The following is a 20,094-nucleotide window of genomic DNA, read 5'->3' on the forward strand; positions in this document are numbered from 1 at the left end:
CACTCACTGTAGGAACTGGTGATTGTGTATGTGTAGAGTGTGTGTTATTATTTCTGGACTGAATCCCATGGGTTTGAACTATGCCATACAGATCATTGTGTTTGGCCAGTTATTTTTTGCAGCACAAATAAAGAGCTGTTTTTCACTGTGAACTGTGTTGGGGTTGTTATTACTGAGCACTGCATCACCTCTACACCTGCGCAGTGCAAAACACTATTGCCACAGTTATATACACTGAACAAAGATATATACGCAACACATAAATTGTTGGTCCCATGTTTCATGAGCTGAAATAAAAGATCCCAGAAATTTTCCATACACACAAAAAGATTATTTCTCTCAAATTTTGTGCACAAATTTGTTTACGTCCCTGTTAGTGAGCATTTCTCCTTTGCCAAGATAATCCATCTATCTGACAGGTGTGGCATATCAAGAAGCTGATTGAACAGCATGATCATTACACAGGTGCACCTTGTGCTGGGGACAATAAAAGGTCACTCTAAAATGTGCAGTTTTGTGGCACAACACAATGTCACAGATGTCTCAGGTTTTGAGGGAGCGTGCAATTGGCATGCTGACTGCAGGAATGTCCACCAGAGCTGTTGCCAGAGAATTGAATGTTCATTTCTCTGCCATAAGCCGCCAACAATGTCGTTTTAGAGAATTTGGCAGTACGTCCAACCAGCCTCACAACCGCAGACCACGTGTAACCACTCCAGCCCAGGACCTCCACATCCAGCCTCACCTGTGGGATAGTCTCAGACCAGCCACCTGGACAGCTGATGAAACTGTGGGTTTGCACAACCGAACAATTTCTGCACAGACTGTCAGAAACCGTCTCAGGGAAGCTCAGCTGCTTGCTTATCGTCCTCACCAGGGTCTTGACCTGACTGTTGTTCTTCCATGGCCTGACATGTCACCCATTGAGCATGTTTGGGATGCTCTGGATCAACGTGTACGACAGCGTGTTACAGTTCCCACCAATATCCAGCAACTTCACACAGCCATTGAAGACGAGTGGGACAACATTCCACAGGCCACAGTCAACAGCCTGATCAACTCTATGCAAAGGAGATGTGTCGCACTGTATGAGGCAAATGGTGGTCACACCAGATACTGACTGGTTTCCTGATCCACGCCCCTACCTTTTTTTTAAGGTATCTGTGACCAACAGATGCTTATCTGTATTCCCAGTCATGTAAAATCCACAGATTAGGGCCTAATGAATTTATTTCAATTGACCGATTTCCTTATATGAATTGTAACTCAGTCAAATCTTAGAAATTGTTGCATGTTGCATTTATATTTTTGTTCAGTGTATTTCATAGTTATACAATAAAGCTGAACAGCAGAGAAACTGAAAAAAATAACGTGCTTTTTGAAGTGCTGTTAATGACAACAATACAGTCACCTACCTCGTTTGCTCCTTATAATAGCTTTATACTGATTCTCTCCATCCAATTCCTCCATGGTGAAGATCATCCAGCAGTTCTCAGAGTCCTTTTCTTTACAGAACTTTCTATTAACTTCCTTGTCCACATTTGTATGTGTGATATGTGAGCATGATTCTGAGCAATTTTTACTGTATGGGCCTCTTTGAAATCCCAGACACTCAATGCATGCCCTAAAACAGAAACAAAAAAAATGGGTAAAAAGAACAAGTATTCCACCTGTCATTCTGCTTTGGTAATAAAAGCAACTGTGGTATATCTCACAGATTAGAAAGCATTTATTATCTCTTAAACCATTCCAAAGGCTGACAATGTAATATTTTCATCTCCTAAATTAAGTCCAGAATAAACAAACTCGTGAAATGGAGAAAAAAAAGACAATAGCACATCAAAGCAAAGAGTACAAGTAAGTGCTTGCACAGGTAAACAAAATAGGATATACACTGGAATTGAACAGTAAAAAAAAAGAGCCAGGGGGGGTTATGTGAAAAATGTAGTAGAGGAGGATAAAGCAATACAAATTGTAAGGTTTTCAAATAACCTGGACTGGCTGCCTTATACCCAAAAGTGCAGATGAACCAATCAAAACACAGAATTCGCCTGCCACTGTGAATGTTCCTGATTAAAGTTTATATGAACCAGCAGACTCAGTGACTTTTAGACAGCCAGGGTTATTCATACACCCAGTATCATACAACAATAAGAACATAAGAACATAAGAAAGTTTACAAACGAGAGGAGACCATTCGGCCCATCTTGCTCGTTTGGTTGTTAGTAGCTTTTTGATCCCAGAATCTCATCAAGCAGCTTCTTGAAAGATCCCAGGGTGTCAGCTTCAACAACATTACTGGGGAGTTGATTCCAGACCCTCACAATTCTCTGTGTAAAAAAGTGCCTCCTATTTTCTGTTCTGAATGCCCCTTTGTCTAATCTCCATTTGTGACCCCTGGTCCTTGTTTCTTTTTTCAGGTTAAAAAAGTCCCTTGGGTCGACACTGTCAATACCTTTTAGAATTTTGAATGCTTGAATTAGGTCGCCACGTAGTCTTCTTTGTTCAAGACTGAACAGATTCAGTTATTTTAGCTTGTCTGCATATGACATGCCTTTTAAGCCCGGAATAATTCTGGTCGCTCTTCTTTGCACTCTTTCTAGAGCAGCAATATCTTTTTTATAGCGAGGTAACCAGAACTGCACACAGTATTGTACAGTTTTAACATTACTTCCCTTGATTTAAATTCAACACTTTTCATAGTGTATCCGAGCATCTTGTTAGCCTTTTTTATAGCTTCCCCACATTGTCTAGATGAAGACATTTCTGAGTCAACAAAAACTCCTAGGTCTTTTTCATAGATTCCTTCTCCAATTTCAGTATCTCCCATATGATATTTATAATGTACATTTTTATTTCCTGCGTGTAGTACCTTACACTTTTCTCTATTAAATGTCATTTGCCATGTGTCTGCCCATAAGTGATCAACTCTGTTACACAACAGTCCCAAAAATATAGGTTTCAAATCCAAAATGACCGACATTTTAATAACAGGAGACACGATAACGTCTGTTACAACACCAAATGAAAAACCTTTGTATTTAATAGACACATTGCTATTGCTGTCAGTGGCCGGACAGTGTGGGGTAGTCATTAAAAAGAACAGAATGCTTTAAGTGCATTATAGAAACCAGGACAAGAGAAATTAAGAGGACACAGGCAGGACAGAGGGTAGGAAACACACAAAGTGATGAGGATATGGACAGAGTTACCTAGCCATGTTACTGATACTGAGTCACTGGGATCCTTTAGGACCTGAGCTAGACCAAGTTTTGGGATTAACTAGCTACTAGGAACCAGACGAGCACTGATGGACTGGATGGTCTCCTCTGGTTTTATACATTTTCTTATGTTCTATGTGCTGTATATAATTTATTTTCAACGGTTGGTTTAGCAAGATATAACAAGAATGCCATTACTTCCTGTAAAATAAACTGTGTAATGACCAGCTTACACATATTTTGGACAAGGCGTTGGGCAGGCTGGGCACTCTTCACAGAAAGGCGGCTGATAGCCAGACTTGCACTTGCACACGTTGCACTCACAGTGGCCCCTCCCACTGCACACACTTCCATTGGAGTTCTTACAGCCCTCAACTGACTTCAAGCACTGGCATGCACTGCCCTGGTGCTGTTCATCGCAGAAACACTTCCCACAGTCACATTTCCCATGTCCTGAAATAAAATTATTCACAATTATTCGCTTAAACTGAATCAATAAAACTGACAATAAATCTTCCTTACAAATACTTACAGTATACTGGGTCATCTATTTAAATTGCTGGTTTTCGGGGGTGTGAGGGTTGGGTTGCTGAATGTGAAAATCTGCCTCACCTCCACAGAGCTTGCCGTTGTTCAGTTCACAGTTCGTGTTGTCACATTCACAGTATTTCCCATAAATCTGTTTTCCGGGTGTTTCACTGGCGTGACACTGGCACACACCACACACACAGTCTCCGAGGTTTGAACAAATGCTGGTGCCATTGTCTCTTCTGCAGCCCTGGGTCAGTTCCTTTTCGGTCTTATCCCCGACACGACACTCACAGTTCTGGCCAACGTGACCCAAGTTACAGCTGTTAGATAAAAGAACAAGCTGGTAAGGCTAGTCTGACACGGGCAGTAAAACAAATCCTGCTCCCTGAGAATATTCCTCATTGTATTGTTTTATAAGTTATACATGGAGTTTCAATCTCTAGTTTGTTTTTTTTCAATAGTTGCGTGCTTTTTATTGAACAGGCTACAGCTTAGCATGAAACAACTGTCAAACTTCCTGTTGAAGGGACCATGAAGCAACCAATTTAAAGTACATAGCTAACAAAATAATTCCATTAAATCTTATGGCTAATTAACATATAGCATGATTTTCATCAAACATACTGAATACATATAGATAACTGCTGTGACAAAAAGACAATGATTCTTGGTGGTAAATCTCTTTCCCGACCTGTGAAGGTGCTAAGTAATGGGAACAGAGTACCCTGGACTAGTTGGCCTGACACTTCATTCTTATGGTTAAAAGGAAGTCGGTCATTTAGAAAGGAGGCAGAGCTTCGTTGCATTAACTCATTTTACCCGGAAGGGAAATGATGTGGCAGCCGCCGAATGGTGGAATGGCTGCAATCATTTACCAAGGAGTCATGTGTGACAGTATAAATAGGGGACTCACTAACGGACATGTGTATGTGTTTTGTGTTTCGTGTGGGGGTCTAAAGAACGGGACTATTATTTCTGGACAAACTCGAGGATTACAAATTAAGTAGTACATCTGCTGTATTACTTAGCATTGTTTGTTGTTTACTGTTTGTTTTGCCTTTTGCACCTGGATTATAATTGCTTGTCTGTTCATTGATCACCTGCACACTGTTAACTACTTTACCACACAGCAAACTGAGAAAAAAATAAAAACAAACTTTAATATTATTTTGATAATAAAACTATTAAGATGTTTGTAGGGTACAGATATATTTAAATGATGACAAATATGCCTAAGTAGGTTTTTATTTTATATTATCAATCAAAATAAACACCAGGTCTATAGAAATGAGTGTTGCCTCACTGAATTACAGTATTGACTGTGCAGAGAGAACTGAATTCAGGATTAAATAATAGTAAAAATAATATATATATATATATATATATATATATATATATATATATATATATATATATATATATATATATATATATATATTCAATAAATGAAAACTATATACTGTATAAGAAAATACATTTGCACCCCAAAGACATTAAGGTTCTTTGTTTTCAGTTTCTCTGGTCATTTTTGTAGATTACCTGCAGATTCCACACTCAATACGTCCACTGTGGGTGCAGTCGGCAGCATCTCTCTGGTCATCACATTCACACTGGCAGGGAGTTGCTATTTGCACAGTTAGCTTCTCTGTGAACCCCAGGGGTCTGATTTCAAAGGACTGAGGTCCCATGCACCTTTCTGCCGTTACAGTTACATCAAAAGAAATCTAAAAGTTCCAAAAGAGAAAGTCAGATCCCAACAATGGTATACTTTCCAGAAACATCTAATTATTACTGTATATCTAACAAGTGTTTCAGGAAAACCCTTTTTTTATTACAGAAGTGAGGCTTGTGCTGAAATTATGGGTAACGCACACTTTGTGACGCCAATGGACTGAAGAAAGAATAAAAAACAAAAACGAAAAATAAATAGGAGTTTATTACTTTTGTCTCTATATTCATTTGTGTTTATTATTTTTTCTTCTCTCCCCTTCTCTCTTTTCTGCTTATTTCAGCCTACATGTTCAAAGCAAGGACATTTCTTCACTTGATGTCCTTCGATACCATGCACTTTCGCGTGTGTATTTCGATCACCTTGAGTGAAAGCTGGATGTATGGTTGAAAGTCATTGATCATTTTTAATTAAGTGCTTGTTTGTTTCATTGAGACAGTGGCACTGAGTAAATCCTACACGAGTATCAAACGAATGCAACCTCAAACATCTGAAACAAATCACAACAGATTTTCAACTGAATATCCTTCTGGATCAGACTTGAGGAGCAGATCCTAATTTCTGCGTTCAGTAAAGAAGCTGACGTAAGACTCAAGTGAGTGTTGCTATGGCATGGAGTATCGCTTGTGCCAAATGTCCTTATTCAGATTAATGCATTTTTTTTATAAAATTGGACTGGGCACTAGGCTGGATAATGCATGTTTAACTGTTGTATTGCAGGTCTAAAATTTAGATTATATTGACGTATCTTACATCTTGGCAGGCGCAGGTACTGTAATCCCTTTCAAAATACAGTGCATGTGTCACCCACAAAGCTCTCAAAAGTACACAGCAGTCATAAAAACATTAGGTTATTATCCTGAAATAGAAATGTATCCATTACAGAGCAAAGCGCATGGAGCTTACGCCCTATCCTACTGGAAAAGAGGAGGATGGAAAGACACCAGTTCCACCAGTTGGTTGACGTGGAAGGTCGACATACATTTGAGCAAGAAAGCCGGGTTCGTACAGAGTGTGACCTTAGTCCTAGACTCCATGAAAAACAGACAAGCTTTCGCCACAGAAAAGGCTTGCATCTCACTCACGTGCTTGCCGATGGTGATGGCAAGCAAAAATGCTGTCTTAAAAAACAGATGCTTCAGCTTAGCTGAATGCAGGGGCTCAAAGGGCGGATTCACAAGTGCATTAAGCACTACATTCAGCCGTCACTGAGGAATATTGTCCTTATGGGGAGGGTGCAACTTTGTGCCCCTTTCAAAAATTGCCCCAGTGAGTCCATTTTAACAGGGCAAACTGAAATAGTTGTGAAATAGACCTTTAAAATGTACCACCACGTCTGAAAAAATGCCCCACTTGTACCCATACTCGGATTGAGTGGACGCTGCTCTGGCATTCTGCAGGATGTCAATAACCCTGTTGGAAAACCCCAGAGGCTCAAATGTTGCCATTCAGGGGCCAAACCCAAAGGCGCAGGCTCAATGGGTGGGGAGCATTGGATCAGCCTTCACGTGGCGCTTCCTCAGTACCTTGGTACTGCTAATTGATCCAACCCTGCTGACAGAATCCAATCAGTTTTTTATGGATCCTGGTCACTTGCGACATGTAAGCCACAACTTGGCAGGATCCTTTGACTTTCAAGCCGTTGGATTCGCACTCCGAGTTTATCAACTCAACGTCGAAGGCTTATCACCAGCCAAGCGTACACTGATCAGCAGTCTTGCCCATCAGCTCAAGATTGACATTGTCTGTCTACAAGAGACGCACATTGCAGTTGAAGAGGCCGGTCGCTATGCCATTGATGGCTTTGACCTGCTGTGTCATGCAACCCACCCTAAGCACAGCCGTGCAACGTACATCCGCAGCGACGTCGCCAATGCTCGGTTCATTTTGTCGACCACTTTTTGTGATGTCATCGAAGTCGGAGGTTTTAAAATTGTTAATGTTTACAAGCCTCCGAGTGCCAACTGGGACAGTCAAGTTCTACCGGTGCTTCATCATCCCGCTATCTACGTGGGAGATTTCAACAGCCACCATTCAGACTGGGGATATGAGGATGTAATCAATGACGGTGACAGCCTTGTTACTTGGGCTGCCAGAAATGACATTATCCTGTCATATGACCCAAAACAACCAGGTTCCTTCCACTGGCCCGCTGGTCCAAAGACTACTCACAGGACTTATGTTGGGCAAGCACTATGAATGGTCGCTCCCAACCTATTGCCAGAACGATCCACAGTGACTTTCCACATTCCCAGCACAGACTATCACTGATACATATTGGTCTGTGCCCACCAACAATCCGTAGTTCAAACAAGCTTCATTGGAACTTCAGAAAGGCAGACTGGGAGAAGTTTAGTGAGATAGCCGACCGCAGCATTCCAACATTTCCACTTCGCATCATTCCGGTTGAAGAGGTGTACAACTGCTTCCGTCAAGCAATCTTCAGCAGCAACTTCATCAGTTCCAAGAGGCCGAAGACCGGTGTACATCCCGTGCCTGGACGGTGAATGTGTGGCTCTGTTGAAAGAGTATAAAGATTCAGGAGAACCAGAGATTGCGGACCAACTGCTGGAATCATTGGATGCAGCCAGAACAGCGCGCTGGGAGGAATCGACAAGTAACCTCGATTTCACCCACTCAAGCAGGAAGACATGGAACTTGATCCGCCGACTTGGTGCATCCCAGAAACCTCCTTCATGTAGCCAGCCGCCCAGGAGTGACGGCAAACCAGGTGGCCACTCACCTGATAGAGGTTGGCAAAGCACCTCTCGAGAAACAATGGAAGAGACATGTAAGAGATGAGTGGCGCCAACTCCACCGAAGGAATAGTGGTCAGGTCACAGTTAATCCAGTCAGACCTGCTGAAAATTGGCAGAAGCTCTGAAGAGAATGAAATCTGGAACCACCATGGGCTATGACAACATCCCCCCAGAATTCCTGAATTTACAGCCCAATTTACCTCGGTGTTACCCTGGATCGTACATTTACATTCCACGACCACCTGATAAAGACAGCCGCGAAAGTCTGCGCACGACACAACTTGCTGAGTACAGTGGCTAGCGAAAGTATTGACCCCCCTTGGCATTTTTCCTATTTTGTTGCCTTACAACCTGGAATTAAAATGGATTTTCATTTGGATTTCATGTAATGGACATACACAAAATAGTCCAAATTGGTGAAGTGAAATGAAAAAAATAACTTGTTTAAAAAAATTCTAAAAAATAAATAACGGAAAAGTGGTGCGTGCATATGTATTCACCCCCTTTGCTATTAAGCCTCTAAATAAGATCTGATGCAACCAATTACCTTCAGAAGTCACATAATTAGTTAAATAAAGTCCACCTGTGTGCAATCTAAGTGTCACATGATCTCAGTATATATACACCTGTTCTGAAAGGCCCCAGAGTCTGCAACACCACTAAACAAGGGGCACCACCAAGCAAGCGGCACCATGAAGACCAAGGAGTTCTCCAAACAGGTCAGGGACAAAGTTGTGGAGAAGTACAGATCAGGGCTGGGTTATAAAAAAATATCCGAAACTTTGAACATCTCACGGAGCACCATGAACACCATTATTAAAAAATGGAAAAAATATGGCACCACAACAAACCTGGCAAGAGAGGGTCTCCCACCAAAACTCACAGACCAGGCAAGGAGGGCATTAATCAGAGAGGCAACAAAGAGACCAAAGATAACCCTGAAGGAGCTGCAAAGCTCCACAGCGGAGATTGGGGTATCTGTCCATAGGACCACTTTAAGCCGTACACTCCACAGAGCTGGGCTTTATGGAAGAGTGGCCAGAAAAAAGCCATTGCTTAAAGAAAAAAATGAGCAAACACGTTTGGTGTTCGCCAAAAGGCATGTGGGAGACTCCCCAAACATATGGAAGAAGGTACTCTGGTCAGATGAGACTAAAATTGAGCTTTTTGGCCATCAAGGAAAACGCTATGTCTGGCGTAAACCCAACACCTCTCATCACCCCGAGAACACCATCCCCACAGTGAAGCATGGTGGTGGCAGCATCATGCTGTGGGGATGTTTTACATCGGCAGGGACTGGGAAACTGGTCAGAATTTAAGGAATGATGGATGGCGCTAAATAAAGGGAAATTCTTGAGGGAAACCTGTTTCAGTCTTCCAGAGATTTGAGACTAGGACGGAGGTTCACCTTCCAGCAGGACAATGACCCTAAGCATACTGCTAAAGCAACACTTGAGTGGTTTAAGGGGAAACATTTAAATGTCTTGGAATGGCCTAGTCAAAGCCCAATCCAATTGAGAATCTGTGGTATGACTTAAAGATTGCTGTACACCAGCGGAACCCATCCAACTTGAAGGAGCTGGAGCAGTTTTGCCTTGAAGAATGGGCAAAAATCCCAGTGGCTAGATGTGCCAAGCTTATAGATACATACCCCAAGGGACTTGCAGCTGTAATTGCTGCAAAAGGTGGCTCTACAAAGTATTGACTTTGGGGGGGTGAATACCGATGCACGCTCAAGTTTTCTGTTTTTTTGTCTTATTTCTTGTTTGTTTAAAAAATATTTTGCATCTTCAAAGTGGTAGGCATGTTGTGTAAATCAAATGATACAAACCCCCAAAAAATCTATTTTAATTCCAGGTTGTAAGGCAACAAAATAGGAAAAATGCCAAGGGGGGTCAATAATTTCGCAAGCCACTGTATGTTGGCCAGCATATCATGGGGAGCACGAACACCGGTCCTCCGGTCCACAGCCCTTGCTCTCTGCTACTCAACAGCTGAGTACTGTGCCCCAGTCTGGTGTCGCAGTTCGCATGCAAAGAAAATTGACACTCAGCGGAACTCTGCAATGCGGACCATCTCCGGCACTTTTCACTCAACTCTGGTCCACGTTCGTGGTGACAGCCTCCCTTTTGGTGAAATGCCCAATGCAATGCCGAGGGCAGGCTGTTTGCACCAAGAGAGTGCCTTTAAACAGTGATGAACACCGTCAATGGGTAGTTGCGGTTCAATGTGGGATGAAAAAGCCCTGCTAATTGAACCAGACTTGCACAGGGCGCATGCGCAGGGGACTCAAAGATATGGTCTGAGAAGCTGCTGCCCTCAAGCCCAAAAGTTCTGGAAAATCATACCACGAGCACTCGGCTGAGCTGAATAGCTCTAAACAGGAAGCTGTTCTCTGCACTCTGCCGTCTGACAGAGTGGACAGCATGGACCCGGAGTCCAAGCACACTCTTAGATAGGAGCCTGTCTGAGAAAGTGTGTGCTGGGTCTTGCATGATTCAACATCAGCCCCAACCATAGAAGTTGGCTAACGAACAGTTACGTGTATAAACCACTGATCTGGAGGCTGGGCACGATGAACCAGTCATCCAAATAATAGAGTACTCTGATACGTTTGAGTAAAGCTTCCCTGTACTACAGAATGGTATGGGAAGAGGGCTTCCAAGTGGCACATCCAGATGCGCCCTATAGCCTGGACGTCACCAATTCGAGTCCAGCATATTCCACTGCCGACTGTGGACGGGAGCTCCCAATGGGGCACCACACAAGCGGTCAACTGATGGCACACAGTTTGGAGGGCAGCATGTGTTCGTCTTCGCTGCTCCCGAGTCAGCATGGGGGTGGTAGTGGTGAGCTGAGCCTAAAAATAATTGGGCATTCTAAATTGGGAGAAAATACAAAAAATAATTTGCTACTAAATTTAGACTACTAAATTTAAATAAAAAAAAAGACATGGGGAGCTAGAGAGCCAAACGGCAAGACCCTGAACTTGTACACTGTTCCCTGAAAGGCAAACCGCAAGTACTTAAGTGCGCCGCTTTTTATGGGGATACGGAAATAGGCATCTTTCAGGTACACTGTGAGGAACCAATCACCTGGCCTGAATGACTGCAACAGCTGTTCACATTTTGACCTCCTTTGGCTCAGAACAGATTGACTTGCCTGAAGTCGAGGATTGGTCTGAGGCCACCATCCTGCTTGAGCATGGAGTAGAACACATCCACCAACTGGAGGGTGTGTACCATATGAATGTCCATTTTTGCAGCAGAACTGCTACCGCCTGAGACAGTCATGTGGATCCATGACTGATGCAGTCATACCCCAAAAGCGAGGGGGGCTGTGCTTAAACTGCAGTGAGCAGTCGGTCTGAATGGTATTAAGTACCGGATGTCTGTGGTGAACTGACGCCAATACTCCAGATGGCTCTCTAAAAAGGGGACCTGGACCTATGGCAGCAAACCCCTAGGACCGTGGTTCACCTTGTGGCTTGGCCTGAGGCTCTTGACTCTGCGCCGGGAGACAGTCTGGCCACAAGCGCAGGTGAATGTGCTGTTCTCCAAGGCTGCTAGCACAAGGATAAAAACCCAGGCCTTATGGAATAGCAAGCAATGTACAGTAAGAATGTGGTCAATGCGGAAAACAGCTGACGTCATCTCAACATGGCTTATGTCAGGAATACAGTCTAAAATGACTGCATAGTACTTGGCCATTGTGATCCTGTTGATAATTTCCTCAACCACTTTGCTGCTCATCAGCTGTAAAAACAAATTTTGAAAGTCCTTTCCAAGGTAGTGATAGTGCAGTTCTTTGCTTCTGATCTGGCGTACATACGCTTGATTGAAAGGGTCAAATTGAATCAAAGGGTCAAATTTCGCTAGAAACTCAACCTGAGCTAGAAAGTTGCCATTATCATGTTCATACCATTTTTCGTGTGTACCACGAAATGCCATTCAATGCTGTGCCAAGAATGAAACAATAACAATCAGGCATTCTAAAATTTTACGCCACTACTGTTGTTCATTCTGTAATTGGGCTTGCACTTCTTGGTCAATGGTCTTGTTATATTTAACTCTAGTTTCAAGCTCCTTCTACTTCTGCATGCATTTCATGCGCTCCAAAGATATCTCATGAGATTTCAAGTGTTTTTCCATGTCATGCCATGCTCTAAGCCCTGCTGAAGTCAAATGATGCTCTGAGCTACTAAACAACCTGCAACAAAAACAGAATAAAACATCTTTTCTGATAGAATACAACAGCCAGGTGCACCATACTCTTTCTCCATTAGGCATTTTTTCATAATAGTTCTCAGGTATTAAACAATGATTGTACTGGGAGGAATCAACTGGAAAACTGAAGTTTTCTACTTGATGTGGGCCCTGCCTAACCAGGTCTACTTGTGTCTTGTCATCAATTTTTGCTGGCCACATTCCAGAATCTGTATCTAATGTGGCTATTATTAGATCATGTTTTCTTTGTAAGTTGTAGTTTATCTGTTATCAGTAGAAAACTTAATAAAAATGGAAAACCAGCTGATGTTTCTAACAATATGGTAATATATTATATGCATACAGCTTGCAACTTTTATAGCCTTTAAAATATTGAAATAAAGTGATTAGGTTTCATTAATTAGGCTTTAAAATCATTAAAAAAAACTGTTCTTACTTTGCCCTTTTTGAAAATCATGCTAATACTGTACACATATAAGCACCCAGACACAAATACCCCATTAATACAAAATTCATAAAGCACACTAGTTCAAAATGTACTGTGCTGCAGGGTGCATGAAAAGATAACTCTTGTGTAGTGATCCTAACACACTTAATAACTTGAATACAATAATTAAGCTTTTAGAGACACTGATAAGCAGTAAGCTTGGACTACTTAATGTTAATTTAGATAGCTAGGACTAATGCAAATCACGTTATGTGGAACCAGCCCTGTAAGTTTTAATCACAAAACAAATATACTGTGTGTACTATGTGTGTGTATATTTATATATATATATATATATATATATATATATATATATATATATATATATATAATATATATATATATATTGCATAATTTCAAAACGTTAGGTTATTATCATAACCCTGGTTCCATGAAAGAGTATGACAACCATTACTGAATGGGAAGAGCCCTCTCTGACCATCAATCACTGAGCATATATAAAAAAGCTGCCCTATCAGGGCCCCGCTGTGAGGGGGAAGTCCCTCCACCTCCTGTTGAAGAGGGACGTCATCCCAGTAGCACATTGCCAATTTCTTTGGAAAACAGAGGTCAGCTGGGTACACGACCTCGAAGGGTAATGGTTGTCATTCTCTTTCAGGGAACCAAGGTTATGGTAATACACTGACGTTCCCCACTTTCAATTCGAATGACAAAGGGGAAGCTGTACCAAAGCTGTCGTGGCTCCAGATTACCGACAGTACAGCCCCATGGCGATAGCCTCAGAGCCCACATGACGCATAAGGGCATGCCGACTGCAACACTCTAGAGCCCAGAGTGGGACTCATTCAGTTTCTAACATCAAGGCGGTAAAAACGCACAAATGTCTGACTACCTGTGCATGTAGCAGCATTGCATAACTCATCTAAGGAGGCACCATGAAGGAAAGCCTACGAAATTGCCTGGCCGCTGGTAGAATGGGCCGTAATGTCCACCAGTAATGGGGAGTCCGTCTGTTCATACGCCAAGCGTATTGCATCTGTCACCCAGTGCACTAGACGTTGCTTCGATAGGGCTTCAAGACCTATAAAGCGGGACCCGTAGCTCCAGGATGTCGTCCTATCCAAATAACAGCGCAGAGCCCGAACTGGGCATAGCATGTGTCCTCCTCTGACTCATGAGGGGGGAGGTCTGAAAGTTTCCATAACCATTGATTGGCTAATATGGAATGAGGATACCACCTTTGGCAAAAAGGATGGATTTGTTCTTAATGTTACCTGTGTCATATCCAGTGAAAGGTCACTTACTCTTCTGGCTGACATTGGTGCTGAGTCAATCAGGGCTGGGTAAGCACTGTTTTTCCAAGCCTGACGGTAGGCGGAAAACCACAGTCGATGCCGGGGTATGCAGCGAATTCAGTCGGCGTGGTCACCAAGGGTAAGCCAGAGAACTGGTTACCCCTGGCTGGCGGTGGTCCCTTACCGCTGGCTCTGCTTCTGCCTGCTTCTCTGTTTGGGGTGGCAGGCAGCATTCAGGCCCTGTTGCCCCAGCAGGCTGTGAATGCGACCTTGGGCAAGAACTTCTAAGCAACCTCCGTGGCCTTGTGGGACCTTTCAAGGCTCACATCAGTGGTTGCTCCGAACGTCTGCCCCAGTGTAATGGAGACATCTAGTAGTGCTGCCTTCTCGGTCTCGACAACCTTGGCCTGTGTTAGCTAGAGGTGTCTGCAGGCTACTAACAGCGCCGCTAGAGACCTGCCTGATGCCTGACCTAACTCACCCATTAGGTCGATCATTGCTCTTGTTACAGCCAGTAACTCCACAGTGTCCGCCTCCGTTGCCCGCTCCTACAGCCTCTCAGCCAGCTGTGTCTGGTACAGGACCAGTATAGCCATTGCATTGGCCGTCCTAGCTGATAGTGTCACTGACGCATACGCCTTTTTTAGCATGGTGTCAGTTGTTCTGCACAGCTTGGATGGGCAAGTAGGGTCTTTGTCCCCTCTGGTGAAGGTGGATCCCTGCACCAGTACTGTGACCGTGTCCCCGATGGTGGGAAACATGCCTAAGCCTGCTTCTTGGGCTCCTGCAGTGTGTAGAAGGGCCTCTGCTATTCTAGAGGCTGAGAGGGTGGAGGTTGGGTTACTCCAAGATGAGCGAAATAGCTCGAGGAAATCATTGCGCAAGGGGAGGGCATGCTGTGGGTACCCTTCTGCAGGAAGCTGTTCCCCTTTTCCTCTTGTTCGGCTGAATGAGTGCCAGAAACTCTTCCCTTTGTGGCACATGTGGCAGGGGCGGTAAGGAGCCCTCCACTGTGGCTTGCTCGATGGATGTGGCTGGGTCAGACACATCTGACCTCGGTGCTGTAAAAGACAGCTAGCCTGGGCTAGGTGGTCTATGCATTTGAGATGAGGAGCGAGACTGGGGAAGTTGGGGCTGCCCAGTGGTAGGGGGCAATCTGCACTGTCTGCTGAGCCCTCACAGTCTCTGCCTGCTCCCGAAAACGCCACTCAGCCAAGCTTGGGTGTCTCTGAGGCAACTCTAACAGCGAGCATCTTCTTCTGCGTGTGGAAGGAGAGCAGCACCTGCGTGGTGACTGCCTGTCCCCTGGTGAACGCCCCCTCGAGTGGTACCGCCTTGGCGATGACCATCTATGACTGAGGTTGGTGCTGATGTGTAGCATGGTCGGTGCCGGGCTGTAGATGCCTCTGAACCTAGTCACCGGTGCCGTGTCAATAGGTGCCGGGATCCGCGCCGAGAAAAGCGCTGTAGGGCTGTACGTGGCACCAAATATGGTTACACCGGTGCTGAGTCAATCAGGGCTGGGTAGGCACTGTTTTACCAAGCCTGAGGGTAGGCGGGAAAACCACAGTCGATGCCGGGGTATGCAGCAAATTCAGTCGGCGTGGTCACCGAGGGTAAGTGTAGTCGCGTTAGGTGAGCCTGAGGCTTGAGAGTGGCGCTAGGCCCGAGCTGTTTTTTTTTTGGTGGTCGCTGTGGCAGATTAAATCACATAGAGGACAACACCTTGAGCCTGCAGGGTCTCCTTACAACACCAGAACAGCTCTCCACATGGTATCTGAAAACTACACGAACGCTGGTGCAGTGAAAGAGAGTAATGGCCGATTACCAATCTCAAGAAGAGGGGTCAAAACCAGCTCTAGTTAGTAAACTGACGCGAGAATTAGGTAGGAACACTCTCAAAAACACTCGAAAGCGTGATTCTACCTGTGGTAGGAAAATTACATCTCATCAATTTCTGTACTAACCTCTGAGTTGTTTATTCATGTGTTTGCTTAGCCTGTGTGTCTTAAAAAGGAATCATACCAATGTAATAAAAAGTTTGAAGTTTATTTTTTATTAAGTTTAGCATTAAAAAATAAGCTTTTATAGTCTAGACGTTTCTCTTCCTCTTTCAACCTTCACCACACATCTTGTTATTGCTAAGTGAAGAGGGTTTAAGGTAGACTGAAAATGCCCATATATAGTCATGCTTTAAAATAACTGCAAGAAAGCCTACGTGACAAGACAGAGATTGAGGAACAAGACGTGCTCACTAAAGCCATAATAAGTTAATTATAAGTAGTTATAATATTAGTTATATGATGTGTTGTTATTGTATAATTTGATAGGCCACTTTAATGTTGCTACTGCTATGATTGTTTAGGGTTTCCATGCTCAGGTTTAAATGCTATTACGGGTTATAAGATTTAGGTATAATATAATAATAATGTGTTATTATCGGTAGTTGTTTGTGAACATACTTCTTCTTTCTTTCTAAAAGACAGGTGGCCCTTATAAGGGATGGAAAGGTATTGACTACTAGCTAGAAAGAGGAAGTTCAATTTCTTTAGCAACCGCAAGCTGCTTCAGTGACACTTCACAGAAATGTCACCGACTGACTTTTTATTTTAGGGTGCTTGCAATTTAAATAAGTTATTATGATTGGTCTCATCTTAATCTTCTAAGTTGTTGCTATCCGCGAATATTGAGTTGAGCTTCTGTGATTGGCTCGCGATAACTGTAGGTTACAAGGTATATATAATGATTACCGGCTCTATGTAGTCAGAACATTGCTCGGTTTCCTAACACCTGTGTGTGTTGAGAGTGTTCTTGGGTTTGGAAACCATTAAACTTGTTTGGTCAAATTTGCTTGTCCTACTAAATCTCTGTCTTATGGAGTTTGAATTATAAAACTTCCATCACACACCATGGACAAATACAGTATGGGTAAATATAGTATAATCGAAAATCTCGAAAAACTACTCACTTCTAAATCTTTTGTAGTAATTTTTGTATTACTTTAGTATAAATACATGTTAATTTGGATTCATTCATTCAATTTGGATGTTGTTTTTTTCTGACTTTATGTGAACGAAAAGACACACATTTGCCCGTTTTCCCATTGGAAATAGAGAAATTGAAATATCACTGTCCTGGTCACAAAAGCAAAGTTTGTGGGGAATAATAGCCATTTTCTATACTTTTGAGGCATAAGCAATTAGGAAATAACACTTACTACCTAGGAACAAAAAAAAAAAAAAAATGTTACACGGTGTTATCAATGTATAACTATCAGGCAAAGCAAACAACTTCTATAAATATATTTATAAAAACAGGATACATGTAAAGTAAAAGCAAAATTGTCTCAACCTCTTATTTCTATGACTTCTGTTCTAGTTGTTAGCAATGAATAAAACACAATCATCTCTGGACGACGTGAGGACACGTCTATCGACAGGACAGTGCCCAGCAGACTTGGACAGGAATAAGAAGCATGCTTTGCGGAATTATGCCAAAAAGGTTGAATATTTTATATTATATGTTGGTTTATAAAAAATTATTTCTATTTTTCTAGAGTAGTGTCATACATCTTTTTTAAAAGTCTGCAGATTTAATTCCGGTTTAGTTCTTAATGTCTTATTGCAACAATATTTTAATCTCTACATATTTGTAGACTCTGATCTATTTTTAAAGCTTTCCCATGATTTTAAATACAAATACTTGTATTTCAGAATATACAAATACCAAGTCAAATGCAAATAGTTCAGCAGATTGCATTTAAATGCAGATCCCAAGTCTGGATTTAACACATTTTCCCAGGTGAAAAAAATCCAGATACTAATAAAAGGAAAGCAAAATTAAAGAAAATAATAATATAATAAATTATTTGTCTTCCACACATACAGTGCCTTGCAAAAGTATTCAGACCCCTGACTAATTCTTTCATATTACTGAATTACAAATGGTACATTGAATTATATTAATTATATCAGCCCCTACACATTAATATTTGGTAGAGCCACTTTTCGCTGCAATAACAGCTTTAAGTCTTTTAGGGTAAATATGTACCAGCTTTGCACACAATGTCGGAGTGATTTTGGCCCATTCTTCTTGACAGATTTGCTCCAGGTTGTTCAGGTTGGTTGGACGACGCTTGTGGACCACAATTTTCAAATAGTGCCACAGATTCTCAATGGGATTGAGATCAGGACTTTGACTGGGCCACTGTACGACATTCACCTTTTTGTTCTTGAGCCACTCCAATGTTGCTTTGGCCTTGTGCTTGGGATCATTGTCCTGCTGAAAGATGAATTTCCGCCCAAGCTTCAGTTTTTTAGCGGACTGAAGCAGATTCTCTTGCAGTATTTTCCTGTATTTTGCTCTATCCATTCTTCCTTCAATTGTAACAAGATGCCCAGTCCCTGCTGATGAGAAGCATCCCCACAGCATGATGGTGCCCTCACCATACTTCACTGTAGGGATGGTGTGTCTTGAGGCATGGGCAGTGTTAGGTTTGCGCCACACATAGCGTTTTGAGTTTTGGCCAAAAAGCTCTATCTTGGTCTCATCTGACCACAGAACCTTTTCCCACGTCGCAGCTAGGTCACTCTTATGCTTTCTGGCAAACTCCAGACGTGCTTTCAGATGGTACTTTTTGAGTAACGGCTTCTTTCTTGCCACCCTCCCATACAGGCCAGTGTTATGCAGAGCTCTTGATATGGTGGACTGATGCACCATTACTCCACTCCCAGCCACTGAACTCTGTAGCTCCTTCAAAGTGATTGTTGGCCTCTGTGGTTTCTCTCACAAGTCTCCTTCTTGTTTGAGCACTGAGTTTTGAGGGACGGACTTTTCTTGGCAGTGCCTGGGTTGTGTGATGCAGCTTCCACTTCCTGATTATTGATCCAACTGTGCTCACTGGGATAGCCAAACACTTGGATATTATTTTGTACCCTTTCCCTAATCTATGCATTTGTATTATTTTATCTCTAACTTCTGTAGAATGCTCTTTGGTCTTAATTTTCCTTCAGATTCACAGCCCTACCAATGATTCTTCAACAGTGGGGTTTTTATCCAGAAAATGTGACAGCAACTTTAATGGTTCACAGGTGGAAGCCAATGGTAAGGTAATTGTGTCCTTATTAGGTCAATTTCTTTCATCGGTGCAAACTGAGAGCTTCCACAGCACAGGGGTTAAATACTTATGTAAGCAAGATATTTCAGTTTTTTATTTTTATTTTTTATATTTTCCAATATAAAACTAATGTCACTTTACAATAAGTGATTCTGAGTTTCAGTGTTTAAAAATAAAATATCAAACAGAACAAAATTTCATGTACCATTTTGTAATTCGGTAATATGAGAGAATTGGTCAGGGGTCTGAATACTTTTACAAGCCACTGTATATATTACCGACAGAACATGATGGAATTCGTTACATCACAGATACAAGGGTGTGTCAGCATATGGAATTTGATAAATTTGAAATGCTTTATATTGTAAAAAAAAAACAACAATATAATAGCTTTAAAAACATAATAGGAGTGATGCAACAAGTTTTCCAAGTATATGTAACCATTATTTTTTGTACATCTATGGTAGTAGGTGGAATATGTGTTGCACTCAATTTCTCAGACAAATCATTAGATTTATTCTCATAATAACAAAAAAATTCAGATTCTCTGTAACAGGGGTCTCTCTGTAAGTCTCACCCTTGCTGTCTCTCTGCAAACTCACAGACACCCCCTCTCTAGTACAGCATTCCACCCATTTTAAACACTGTTCTATTTGAAATAATAATAATTAAAGGAAGAATTCAGATTTTCTGCAATATGGGTCTGGAGACACTACAGCCCCCTCCCCTTCCCTTCCTTGGGCTTGCCCCCATGATAATTCCCCTGGAA

General features: G+C 42.3%; 1 protein-coding gene across 1 annotated transcript in view; it reads right to left on the bottom strand.

Moving 5' to 3' along the window:
• Window positions 1-20,094, bottom strand: part of LOC121321410 (integrin beta-2-like) — a 75,196-nt gene that overhangs the window by 8,793 nt on the left and 46,309 nt on the right. Inside the window, exons 11-14 of the mRNA XM_041260339.1 lie at window positions 5,292-5,476; window positions 3,834-4,072; window positions 3,455-3,674; window positions 1,416-1,624 (exon numbers count right to left, since the gene is read on the bottom strand). Of these exons, the coding sequence (XP_041116273.1) occupies window positions 1,416-1,624; window positions 3,455-3,674; window positions 3,834-4,072; window positions 5,292-5,476 (853 nt within the window). The remainder of the gene's footprint in view (window positions 1-1,415; window positions 1,625-3,454; window positions 3,675-3,833; window positions 4,073-5,291; window positions 5,477-20,094) is intronic.

Source organism: Polyodon spathula, chromosome 10 (assembly GCF_017654505.1).
Source record: "Polyodon spathula isolate WHYD16114869_AA chromosome 10, ASM1765450v1, whole genome shotgun sequence".
NCBI classification, from domain to species: domain Eukaryota; kingdom Metazoa; phylum Chordata; class Actinopteri; order Acipenseriformes; family Polyodontidae; genus Polyodon; species Polyodon spathula.